General features: G+C 38.4%; 1 protein-coding gene across 5 annotated transcripts in view; it reads right to left on the reverse strand.

Moving 5' to 3' along the window:
- Positions 1-1,155: 1,155 nt before the first annotated feature.
- The window catches only part of LOC117333246 (unconventional myosin-XVIIIa-like), a 135,720-nt gene continuing 122,609 nt past the window's right edge, over positions 1,156-14,266 (reverse strand). For all 5 annotated transcript variants that reach the window (XM_033892452.1, XM_033892450.1, XM_033892451.1 and 2 more), the window contains 8 exons: positions 13,745-13,872; positions 11,672-11,785; positions 10,713-10,829; positions 10,293-10,376; positions 7,625-7,762; positions 4,931-5,259; positions 4,560-4,723; positions 1,156-3,905 (listed from right to left, as the gene is read on the reverse strand). In XM_033892452.1, the coding sequence (XP_033748343.1) occupies positions 3,895-3,905; positions 4,560-4,723; positions 4,931-5,259; positions 7,625-7,762; positions 10,293-10,376; positions 10,713-10,829; positions 11,672-11,785; positions 13,745-13,872 (1,085 nt within the window). In that variant the 3' untranslated portion in view covers positions 1,156-3,894. The remainder of the gene's footprint in view (positions 3,906-4,559; positions 4,724-4,930; positions 5,260-7,624; positions 7,763-10,292; positions 10,377-10,712; positions 10,830-11,671; positions 11,786-13,744; positions 13,873-14,266) is intronic.

Below are 14,266 nucleotides of genomic sequence, written 5' to 3' on the forward strand. Positions count from 1 at the left end.
ACAAAAGCCTTGCTGTATCCGTTAAAATGTTCTGGACAAAAGCCTGGCTATTTCCGTTAAATTTTTCCGGACAAAAGCCTGGCTATTTCCGTTAAAATTTTCAGGACAAAAGCCTTGCTGTTTCCATAAAATGTTCTGGACAAAAGCCTGAATGTTTCCCATAGAATGTTCTGGACAAAAGCCTGGTTGTTTCCGATGGAATGTTCTGGACAAAAGCCTGGTGATTTCTGATAGAATGTTCTGGACAAAAGCCTGGCTGTTTCCGATAGAATATTCGGGTCTAAAGCCTGGCTGTTGCCTGGTTGTTTCCGATTGAATACTCTGGACAAAAGCCTGAGTGTTTCCTTTAGAATGTTCTGGACAAAAGCCTGAGTGTTTCCTTTAGAATGTTCTGGACAAAAGCCTGGCCGTTTTCCGAAAGAATAACCTGGACAAATGCCTGACTGTTTCCTTTGGAATGTTCTGGACAAAAGCCTGGCCGTTTCAGATACAATGTTCTAGACAAAAGCCTTACTGTTTCCGATACCATGTTCTGGACAAAAGCCTGGCTGTTTCCAACAGAATGTTCTGGACAAAAAGCCTGGCTGTTTCCAATAGAATGTTCTGGACAAAAGCCTGGCCGTTTCCGATAGAATGTTTTGGAAAAAAGCCTGGCTGTGTCTGATAGAATGTTCTGGACAAAAGCCCGACTGTTTCCGAAAAAATTTTCTTGACAAAGTCTTGCGGTTTCAGACAGAATGTTCTGGACAAAAACCTGGCTGTTTCCGACAGAATGTTCTGGACAAAAGCTTAGCCGTGTCCGATAGAATTTTCTGGACAAAAACCTGGCTTTCTGATATGAAATGTTCTCTAATTCAAACCCAGTTGTTTAAGGTGGTAATGCCTTACCAATTTAAAAAGTATATCTAACCAGGGGAATGTCTTATCCCATCTAACGTTGATGTTCTATACTCAAACTTCCTGTTCCTTGTGCATAAACAAGTGTGTCATATATGATCAGATGTAACATGGTCAGAGTGTAAATCTTATACTATTTATAGTATTGACCAACATCAGTCATTAGACAAACACAGACTGTCAGTGAATCAAAGATCTGGCTAGAAGTCATCTTTCCCCAGTCATTCAGCTGCTCTACATACAAAAACCAACATCATGTTCAGTATTTTATGTTTTATTTAAATGCATATCAAATAATTAACTTTAAAAAACAATTTACATCTGATAATTAGATGAAAGATGATGAGATTTAAACAGAATGTGTGAGAGTCGTGTCTGATTTGAACACATATGAATGATGATAAATGAATCAATACATTAATCCCTGTAGTGTCTAACACTTTGTGTCAGTGATGGTAAAGGTACACATTCTACAATACCAGCCAATCAAACGTCTCTTTATTTGACATAATAATAAGATAGTGGTTTTTTGATTGGCTGATTTTACTGGAATCAATATTCATATCTTTTACATCTAATAATACTAACTGGATTGTTGTTATCAATATAACACATTATTTGTTTGAATTCAAAAGCACGAGCAATTTGAATTATTAAAACATTATTTTAGGGTTATTCATATTATATGCTAGCAATTGAAAAATCATCCCTTAAACAATGTAAGGGAGACAACTGCAGCATCGTTTAAACCTATGCATTTCATCCACAATTACACTAAACTGAGGTGTAAAGAATAAATGTATGTCCTTATTCATATAGATTGATATATAATAGAATATTATTGACAATATAATCTCTGTATATAGCCACCATTATTCAGCAACATTACTATCCTTGTAAAGCTAGAATACATTAAAAACTTGATAATCTAACATTAAATTTTATATTGAATAACAGATGAACATAACAGCAATATCGAAACAAATTGGATAAAATCCTTTGCCATATTTTACAACAATATATTTCAATTAAAATCAATATGCTGTGTGATTAGATGATGATTACTTATTAAACAGAATAAAATATTTTAATTTCTACTAAAAATATATTATCTTTTATAATATTTATAGAAAATCTGGTTAATTCACTATATCTTTTGTACCATTTTATTGTCATTCTGTGACGCAATGAAATTACAGTAACAATACAAACATTTCATTGATGAAGATGTTATTATCAAGCATCTATTAAGGGGACAGCGTCAAACATCTGAATGACCAAGAAAAAAACAGTCATTAAATCTGATTTTTTTTCCTGGACCGGTTTTGGTATCAACAATGCTCAACAAAACACCTTCTGGAGCTGAGGGAATGATAAACTTCACGGACCTAAGAATCAGACTTAAAGGCCTTCACTCAAATTGTTACTTTGTTATGTAGATATCAGGCTTGTGTTGAGATTGGCAGTAGGAAAATTTTGATACAGGTCATAGGTAAGTGGTAGTATCTAAACACTGGTACATATTAATACATTATACCTAGTACACACCATACAACAGATTTATGTCAACAAACACACAAACTTTATAATATTTTATATATAACTACAAAAAAATAATTAGTTCACTTTCAGCTACATTTGATTAATTGGATTAGTGTTCTTAATGAACACAGATATATAGAGCGTAAATCTATAGAAACATTCTTTTATAAATTAACTTGAAACTGGTTGAAAGTGAAACACAGAACTATCTAACTAACACATGCAAGAGATGAGAAGTTTAGGAAACAGATTGGTCCCAACTCATCTACAACCTAAATCTACATATAGCACTTTCACATGACTGTCGGCAGCAGTATGGATAAACCTGTTCCTGTTGGCAACAGTTGCATTTTATCCGACATTAAACAGTCACAGACAGACTCTTGGAGTCCAGAAATTCTTATTACACATCACAATGTAACGGAGATCAAAATAACACAATTATCATATTTGGCGAAATGGATGGTAGATACGATATCTCCCTAGTTATCTTTTCTGTCAACACATTTGTTTTATGCAGGAAAATCAAACTTGTGGGAAGTCAGCCCGATCAAATCTCGCATTACACTGCTATAGCCTTAAGGGAGATACGTGTCTGTGGTGAGGAAGGCACACAGTCACAATGTAGAAGTCCCTCATTAATATTAAATATTCAGTTAATGTTTAAATTACTGGTAAAATTGATTATTCAAGTGTTTGAAGTGAAACCTCTATACATAGATTAAGATGGACGAATCCTGGAACTCAAGTTAAGTATTTCATTTTTTCCTTCCTTCCTGTTTTTTTTTAATCCTGCCCATATCTTTAATATTGCCTACAGTAGATAATATTGAAGTCATGTCTGGCAGTGTTCGAGAGATATGTTTTTTGTAGAACCTGATCACAGACCACACAGTTAATAAGACATTTTGTAAGAATGACATTGACCACGTGGCTGCGGTTATACAGTCAGAAATGGAGTTTCTCTCCATATCATGTGTGGTATAGTAACTGTCCTGCTAAACTCCATATCCAGCTAATTTGCTGCCACATAAACAAAATGTATCCAGGTAGGTGAACACTGTCCAGAAATGATCCAGAGAATTGTCCACTATTTCGGTATTTAAATACTGTCCTGGAACTAAAACAAATCCATGCATCACTCATTGGTCAAGACGCTGGCAGGTAGAACCAATCACGGAGCTGATTCTGTATCACACATAATTTCCTGTCAGATGAGCTGGAGCAGGAATCTTTCCACTTGAGACAGGTAAGATCTGCCTGCCCAATCACCAACTCTATATCACAGTTAAGTAGCCATTTTTCCATGTCAAGGTCAGGAAATAAATCCACAAGCAGGTGACCTTGAGGTGATTGACCTCTGACCTATGCTGACCTTTAACATCTTCCACTTCACACAAGCTGAGGTGAAGCTGGTAGGTTTGCACATAGCCCTCGGACATTTCTTAGTTAATGTCACGCGTGACCTGGAAACAAACAAAAGTGGTTTTATTAATCAAAACTTGGGAAACTACAAAAGAACTAAAAATAATACAATTTTATCTGAACTCTTCATGAACATGCAGACTGCCAATCTTTTGGAATTTCCATTTGGGAAATTGCTGGTGCTCAAAATTTCAACTTTAAGAAAAAAAAAAAAAAAATGTATAGACCTCATTTTGACAAACTACTTCTAATACCTTGATTCAACAAATCTGCCTTTTTTTCTGACATTTTTTTTTTGAATGACATGCAATAAAAAAGATGTCACTCATATTTAATGTGTCGATATTAGGTAAAATAAAGGGACTCTCCCTCCCTAGGGGATTTGGGTAAAATGAAGGGACCCTCCCTCTGTAGGGGATTTCGGTAAAATAAAGGACTCTCCCTCCCTAGGGGATTTGCCATGGTAAAATAAAGGGACCCTTCCCTCTGTAAGGGATTTGGGTAAAATAAAGGGTCCCGATCTCCCTCTTTAGGGGATTAGGTTAAAATAAAGGGGCTCTCCCTCCCTCGGGAATTGCAAGCATGCATATGTGGTTCATTTCTGAAGAACACGATAACTATTTTATGTGAGTCATCTTGATGGTCAATTTAAGTATTAGAAACACATGACTTATAAATTCTTCAGGAGAACTTACTTGATGATTCAGAAACACTAGGTGATCTGGGACTGCCTATACTACTGGCTGCGGAATGAGAACTGGAACGTGGACTGCCGATACCATGGTGACGTATTAATGAAGGAGGTCTATGATTGGTTAAATACATGGAATCCAGATCAGAATCAGCATCAGAATCCTCGCTATAAAAACAAAATTTTCCAATTATCAAACAAGTACATACTTCAAATACATTTACATATCCCTGCTTTGGTGGAAATAGAGAGAACCTGCAGTAGAAACTGTAGGTCGCAGTGACCTTCATGTCACAAGGTGGTGTTATTTCTAATGATATATTAAAATATAGGATTTAGTCTCTGAGGCCCTGAGGACCTAATTCCCCAACTTACTCCTCATCAGATCCCAGAAGACTGTCACCACTGTCCAGGTCCTCCTCCAAAGCAGCCTGTAGATCTGATATCCTCTTGAAGGCTAACTTTAGGTCAGACTGGTTTTGTTCGTAGTCAGATTCTAACTCAGTCACCTTATTCTCCAGTTCCTTGCTTTTTTGTGTGCTCTCTAATTCGCGTTTCTGAGCATCAGAAAACTCCTCTCGTTGGTCACGAAGCTGGCGTTGGGTTCTTTTCAGATTTTCGTCCAACTGTTGTTTTGTCGCAGATGAAACTCTCTTGTCCTCATTTGATTTATCCAGGGACTCTTTAGTTCGGTTGAGTTGAACCTGAAGGTCAAGGTCATATACTTTATGTACATTTCATTTCGAGTAGATGTAATGGAATTTTCAGACTTACTATTTTGTAATTGGTTGTAAGAAAGACCAGTGGAAATAACACAGATACAGGGATAGAATACAGAATGACTAGAGTACACTTAGGTTTATTCATTTGTTTGTATTACGAAAATTTAACTATGTAATGATTCAGATTAAAACAAGAAATCCTTTGAATCACTTTGCTATAACAACCTGTTCTGTTTATTCATCCTTTACACCTAATTCATCACACTGCCTCACACAAACACATTGTTTATCATACAACACACATCATCTGTTACCTACACATACAATGTGTGTATACGGTATGATACAACACACATCCCCCGTTACCTACACATACAATGTGTGTATACGGTATGATACAACACACGTCCCCTGTTACCTACACATACAATGTGTATACAGTATGATACAACACACATCCCCCGTTACCTACACATACAATGTGTGTATACGGTATGATACGGCACACATCCCCCGTTACCTACACATACAATGTGTGTATACGGTATGATATGACACACATCCCCCGTTACCTACACATACAATGTGTGTATACGGTATGATACGACACACATCCCCCGTTACCTACACATACAATGTGTATACAGTATGATACAACACACATCCTCTGTTACCTACACATACAATGTGTGTATACGGTATGATACAACACACATCCCCCGTTACCTACACATACAATGTGTATACAGTATGATACAACACACATCCCCCGTTACCTACACATACAATGTGTATACAGTATGATACAACACACATCCCCCGTTACCTACACATACAATGTGTATACGGTATGATACAACACACATCCCCAGTTACCTACACATACAATGTGTGTATACGGTATGATACAACACACATCCCCTGTTACCTACACATACAATGTGTGTATACGGTATGATACAACACACATCCCCCGTTACCTACACATACAATGTGTGTATACGGTATGATACAACACACATCCCCTGTTAACCACACATACAATGTGTGTATACGGTATGATACAACACACGTCCCCTGTTACCTACACATACAATGTGTGTATACGGTATGATACAACACACATCCCCTGTTACCTACACATACAATGTGTGTATACGGTATGATACAACACACATCCCCTGTTAACCACACATACAATGTGTGTATACGGTATGATACAACACACGTCCCCTGTTACCTACACATACAATGTGTGTATACGGTATGATACAACACACATCCCCCGTTACCTACACATACAATGTGTGTATACGGTATGATACAACACACATCTCCTGTTACCTACACATACAATGTGTGTATACGGTATGATACAACACACATCCCCTGTTACCTACACATACAATGTGTGTATACGGTATGATACACCACACATCCCCCGTTACCTACACATACAATGTGTGTATACGGTATGATACAACACACATCCCCTGTTACCTACACATACAATGTGTGTATACGGTATGATACAACACACATCCCCCGTTACCTACACATACAATGTGTGTATACGGTATGATACAACACACATCCCCTGTTAACTACACATACAATGTGTGTATGGTATGATACACCACACATCCCCCGTTACCTACACATACAATGTGTGTATACGGTATGATACACCACACATCCCCCGTTACCTACACATACAATGTGTGTATACGGTATGATACAACACACATCCCCTGTTACCTACACATACAATGTGTGTATACGGTATGATACAACACACGTCCCCTGTTACCTACACATACAATGTGTGTATACGGTATGATACAACACACATCCCCTGTTACCTACACATACAATGTGTGTATACGGTATGATACAACACACATCCCCCGTTACCTACACATACAATGTGTGTATACGGTATGATACAACACACATCCCCTGTTAACTACACATACAATGTGTGTATGGTATGATACACCACACATCCCCCGTTACCTACACATACAATGTGTGTATACGGTATGATACACCACACATCCCCCGTTACCTACACATACAATGTGTGTATACGGTATGATACAACACACATCCCCTGTTACCTACACATACAATGTGTGTATACGGTATGATACAACACACGTCCCCTGTTACCTACACATACAATGTGTGTATACGGTATGATACAACACACCCCCCCTGTTACCTACACATACAATGTGTGTATACGGTATGAGAGACATCTTGATTTTTGTTTTTCAGTTTCAAATAAAAAATTCTTCATCCATAAAATGACTCATGATTGATAAAACCATTGCTAGGTGCTCACCTCAATCCTGTGTTTAGTGGTCTGTTCAAGGTCGAGTCTATTTTCAAGGTCACGTATTTTACTCTCCAACCGTTGTACTGTGTTCTTATCCACACTCGTCTCCTCAAGGGTCTGGACCTTCATCTGGAGTTCTGTCACCTAGTACACAACAATCATGTCATGTTAAGTGATACAGCAAACTCATAATGTCATACACAAATCATGTTAAATGTCACGTCATGTGACACACAAAACATGTGATACAAAAATCATGTCAAATGTCACGTCATGTGACACACAAAACATGTGATACAAAAAAAATCATGTCAAATGTCATGTCATGTGACACACAAAACGTGATACAAACAAGAGATCCCAGAGGGATCTTGGCGCCCACCATTGAATGATCTTCATAGGTTCCATGTCAGATTGATCTTTTCTCTACTTTTCCCTTCCTCTAAGTCTTACTAATCTGTGTAAATTCAGATACAGCCCTCTATAGCTAGTACTTTTCAAACAAGGGGAACCTATATATAAAATTTAAGATTTAGCGATAATGGCTGTCTGTCGACCATGTTGTTTTTGGATTGGTCCCAATATGCAAAACTAGGCACTGAGGGGAACCTACATATGAAATTTGAGAAAGATCCCTTCAGTGCTTTATGAGAATTAGCGATAACTTCAATTGTCAAAATCCAAGATGGCTGCCTGTCGGCCATGTTGTTTTCCGATTGGTCTCAAAATGCAATATGCATAACTAGGTACCAAGGGGAACCTACATATGAAATTTGAGAAAGATCCCTTCATTACTTTCTGAGAAATGCGATAACAAACTTCAATTGTCAAAATCCAAGATGGCTGCCTGTCGGCCATGTTGTTTTCCGATTGGTCTCAAAATGCAATATGCATAACTAGGTACCAAGGGGAACCTACATATGAAATTTGAGAAAGATCCCTTCATTACTTTCTGAGAAATGCGATAACAAACTTCAATTGTCAAAATCCAAGATGGCTGCCTGTCGGCCATGTTGTTTTCCGATTGGTCTCAAAATGCAATATGCATAAATAGGCACCAAGAGGAACCTACTTATGAAATTTGAGAAAGATCCCTTCAGTGCTTTCTCAGAAATAGCGATAACAAACTTCAATTGTCGAAATCCAAGATGGCTGCCTGTCGGCCATGTTGTTTTCCGATTAGTCTCAAAATCCAATATGCATAACTTAGCATCAAGGGGAACCTAAATATGAAATTTGAGAAAGATCCCTTCAGTACTTTCTGAGGAATAGCGATAACAAACTTCAATTGTCAAAATCCAAGATGGCTGCCTGTCGGCCATGTTGTTTTCCGATTGGTCTCAAAATGCAATATGCATAAATAGACACCAGGGGGAACCTACATATGAATTTCAGGAATATCCCTTCATTAGTTTCTTAGAAATAGCGATAACAAATTTCAATTGTCGAAATCCAAGATGGCTGCCTGTCAGCCATGTTGTTTTCCGATCAGTCTCAAAATGCAATATGCATAACTAAGCACCGAGGGGAACCTACATATGAAATTTGAGAAAGATCCTTTCAGTACTTTCTCAGAAATAGCGATAACAAACTTCAATTGTCAAAATCCAAGATGGCTGCCTGTCGGCCATGTTGTTTTCTGATTGGTCTCAAAATGCAATATGCATAACTAGACACCGCGGGGAACCTACATATGAAATTTCAGTAAGATCCCTTCATTAGTTTCTTAGAAATAGCGATAACAAACTTCAATTGTCGAAATCCAAGATGGCTGCCTGTCGGCCATGTTGTTTTCTGATTGGTCTCAAAATGCAATATGCATAACTAAGCATCAAGGGGAACCTAAATATGAAATTTCAGTAAGATCCCTTCATTAGTTTCTTAGAAATAGCGATAACAAACTTCAATTGTCGAAATCCAAGATGGCTGCCTGTCGGCCATGTTGTTTTCCGATTAGTCTCAAAATGCAATATGCATAACAAAGCATCAAGGGGAACCTAAATATGAAATTTGAGAAAGATCCCTTCAGTACTTTCTGAGAAATAGCGATAACAAACTTCAATTGTCAAAATCCAAGATGGCTGACTGTCGGCCATGTTGTTTTCTGATTGGTCTCAAAATGCAATATGCATAACTAGGCACCAGGGGGAACCTACATATGAAATTTGGGAAAGATCCCTTCAGTGCTTTCCGAGAATTAGCGATAACAAACTTCAATTGTCAAAATCCAAGATGGCTGCCTGTCGGCCATGTTGTTTTCCGATTGGTCTCAAAATGCAATATGCATAACTAGGTACCAAGGGGAACCTACATATAAAATTTGAGAAAGATCCCTTCAGTACTTTCCGAGAAATAGCGATAACAAGAATTGTTTACGGACGGACGGACGGACCACGGACCACGGACGCAGGGCGATTTGAATAGCCCACCATCTGATGATGGTGGGCTAAAAATGTCAAATGTCATGTCATGTGTTACAATAAACATGATAAAAACCATTTAATGTCTTTAATGGTATTCAACAAATACGGGTACATGTCATTATAAAATTGTAAATTAGCTAGTCAACAAAATCTTATTAATATGAGTTGTTTAATCTATTTTTGTCAAGTTTCTCAACAATTCTTATATTATTCAGGGGAGATAACTCTGTTGAACTGGACATGCGACTTACCTCCTGCCTTAACTTGTCCTTGTCTGTCGTCAGTTCATCGATCTGTTGAAGCTGGTCAGATATTGTTACCTGGTCTACCGATTGCTGAAAACAGAACAACAAATGGAATTCTAAAGGAATAAAAACAAACAAATCAATATCATAATCTGACTGAAATGACATAATTTGGACAGAATACGTATATCTCATTCATCAGGTCTGTATCTTTTAGAATTTTGAATTTAGGAAATAAATATTCTTGGAACTTAAAGTGATATTGCTGGTTTAATTCAAATATGTTTGAAGGATAATTTGATAATTTGGCAGACTAACTTCTGATAGAATGATGTAAATATACAGTAGATAACTCCGTAAATATGACTTACTTGGTGTACTACAGCCCGATATTTAATGACCTATTGGGTGTATTAACAGACTTACTTGGTGGACCACAGCTTTGTATTTTTTCATTATCTCATTCATGTCTTCTTCGTTTTCCTCTAGTTGGCTCTGTAAGTCGGACTTCTCACGCATTAACACCATGGCTTTGTTGTCTCCCTGTCAAAGGTAATTTGGTCAATACAACAAACTATATCCCTGTCGAAGTTAATTTGGTAAATACAACAAACTATATCCCTGTCAAAGGTAATTTGGTCAATACAACAAACTATATCCCTGTCAAAGGTAATTTGGTAAATACAACAAAATATATACCTGTCAAAGGTAATTTGGTCAATACAACAAACTATAACCCTGTCAAAGGTAGATTGGTTAATACAACAAACTATATCCCTGTCAAAGGTAATTTGGTCAATACAACAATCTATATCCCTGTCAAAGGTAGATTGGTTAATACAACAAACTATAACCCTGTCAAAGGTAATTTGGTCAATACCACAAACTATATCCCTGTTGAGGGTAGATTGGTCAATACCACAAACTATATCCCTGTCAAAGGTAATTTGGTCAATACAACAAAATATATCACTGTTGAGGGTAGATTGGTCAATACAACCAAGATTTTTCCCTTAAATCCTGTAATGCTTTCCAATTTATGGAAAATTTTAACTCAAAGAATTTCCTTAAGTTAAGGAATGTTGATGAAACCTGAGCTAGGTAATGTTTGTAAGTATGATGAGGATCAACAAAATACATTATATCGTGGTCATACATAACGTTCGTAAGTATGATGAGGATCAACAAAATACATTATATCGTGGTCATACATAACGTTTGTAAGTATGATGAGGATCAACAAAATACATTATATCAGGGTCATAGATAACTTTTGTAAGTAACGAGGACAAACAAACCAAACCATACATTAAACAAACAAACTGTTGATCAAATGTTGGGTATGAAAACTGATGTAAACCTCAGATAATTTGGGGTATTATTACCTCTGATTTAGATTTAAACAGATCGTCTAGTTGTTGTTGTAGATCCTGTATCTCTAGTTCCATTGTCTTTTTGGCTTTGATGGCTGTCGCTGCAGAAAACTCTGAATCCTCAAGCTGTTTATTGAAAATAACTGATGTATAAATAAACAAATTGGTGTCCCCAACAACAACAATAGTTTGTAGGTATATATCAAAATTACTAATAGGGCAGAAATTCCAGAAAAATTGAAGAGATATTACTGTGGATAAACTTCTGTCCACAAAAAGAAGGACACACTGATTCCAGTATTCCTCCAACCCCCTTACCTTAATGCTGGGTAACACACCCCGATTCCAGTATACCCCATACACCCTTACCTTATTGCTGGGTAACACTACCCGATTCCAGTATACCCCATACACCCTTACCTTAATGCTGGGTAACACACCCCGATTCCAGTATACCCCATACACCCTTACCTTAATGCTGGGTAACACACCCCGATTCCAGTATACCCCATACCCCCTTACCTTAATGCTGGGTAACACACCCTGATTCCAGTATACCCCATACCCCCTTACCTTAATGCTGGGTAACACACCCCGATTCCAGTATACCCCATACCCCCTTACCTTAATGCTGGGTAACACACCCCGATTCCAGTATACCCCATACACCCTTACCTTAATGCTGGGTAACACACCCTGATTCCAGTATACCCCATACCCCCTTACCTTAATGCTGGGTAACACACCCCGATTCCAGTATACCCCATACCCCCTTACCTTAATGCTGGGTAACACACCCCGATTCCAGTATACCCCATACACCCTTACCTTAATGCTGGGTAACACACCCTGATTCCAGTATACCCCATACCCCCTTACCTTATTGCTGGGTAACACACCCCGATTCCAGTATACCCCATACACCCTTACCTTAATGCTGGGTAACACACCCTGATTCCAGTATTCCCCATACCCCCTTACCTTATTGCTGGGTAACACACCCCGATTCCAGTATACCCCATACACCCTTACCTTAATGCTGGGTAACACACCCCGATTCCAGTATACCCCATACACCCTTACCTTATTGCTGGGTAACACTCCGATTCCAGTATACCCCATACACCCTTACCTTAATGCTGGGTAACACACCCTGATTCCAGTATTCCCCATACCCCCTTACCTTATTGCTGGGTAACACACCCCGATTCCAGTATACCCCATACACCCTTACCTTAATGCTGGGTAACACACCCCGATTCCAGTATACCCCATACACCCTTACCTTAATGCTGGGTAACACACCCCGATTCCAGTATACCCCATACCCCCTTACCTTAATGCTGGGTAACACTCCGATTCCAGTATACCCCATACACCCTTACCTTAATGCTGGGTAACACACCCTGATTCCAGTATTCCCCATACCCCCTTACCTTATTGCTGGGTAACACACCCCGATTCCAGTATACCCCATACACCCTTACCTTAATGCTGGGTAACACACCCCGATTCCAGTATACCCCATACATCCTTACCTTAATGCTGGGTAACACTCCGATTCCAGTATACCCCATACCCCCTTACCTTATTGCTGGGTAACACACCCCGATTCCAGTATACCCCATACACCCTTACCTTAATGCTGGGTAACACACCCCGATTCCAGTATACCCCATACACACTTACCTTAATGCTGGGTAACACTCCGATTCCAGTATACCCCATACCCCCTTACCTTAATGCTGGGTAACACACCCCGATTCCAGTATACCCCATACCCCCTTACCTTATTGCTGGGTAACACACCCTGATTCCAGTATACCCCATACACCCTTACCTTATTGCTGGGTAACACACCCCGATTCCAGTATACCCCATACACCCTTACCTTAATGCTGGGTAACACACCCTGATTCCAGTATACCCCATACCCCCTTACCTTATTGATTTGAAATAAAAACTAGAAAATGTACAATCTTGAATCTAATTTAAAAATGTAGACCTTGTGATCATGGCTTTGACTTTTTACAATGTTACTCTAAATTGTAAACATCTCAGTGTTAAATCTATTCCTGTACCTACCCTGTTCCTCAGTTGTTTGATGATGGCCTTAGTTCCCTCCGAGCCTCTCATCTTCTGAAGGACAGTTTCAGCATCTCTGAGCAAGGCCTTGGTTTTCCTTAGCTCAAGTCTCAGACGCTTCTCTCCATCTACAATTAAATAAATGGCTACACTATCATATTTCTAGAGAGAATGAAATACAGTAACAGTGTGTTCTGAGTTGTGTGTGTTGACTGTACAATGATCAGTCAGATTATCAAACACAGTGTGCTGTAGAACAAGCTATTGTGACATGAAATTGATGATTTAAATGTTTAGCCTCTGTAAATATGTTTTTGTTGCTACATGTAACATGAAACCTGCCTTGGGGACCACCTGAATTGAGTGACTCCCTCTCATTGTCCACGTGAGTATTTTTTCTCCTCCCAATATTATTTACTAATACCATTTACCTGAACCTGGGTTAAGAGACCATTTGTCATGTGACCTTTTTATTGCCTCCCTTGGAAGGTCACATACGACAGATTTAACTCTATGTGATAT

Source organism: Pecten maximus, chromosome 8, assembly GCF_902652985.1.
Source record: "Pecten maximus chromosome 8, xPecMax1.1, whole genome shotgun sequence".
Classification (NCBI taxonomy): domain Eukaryota; kingdom Metazoa; phylum Mollusca; class Bivalvia; order Pectinida; family Pectinidae; genus Pecten; species Pecten maximus.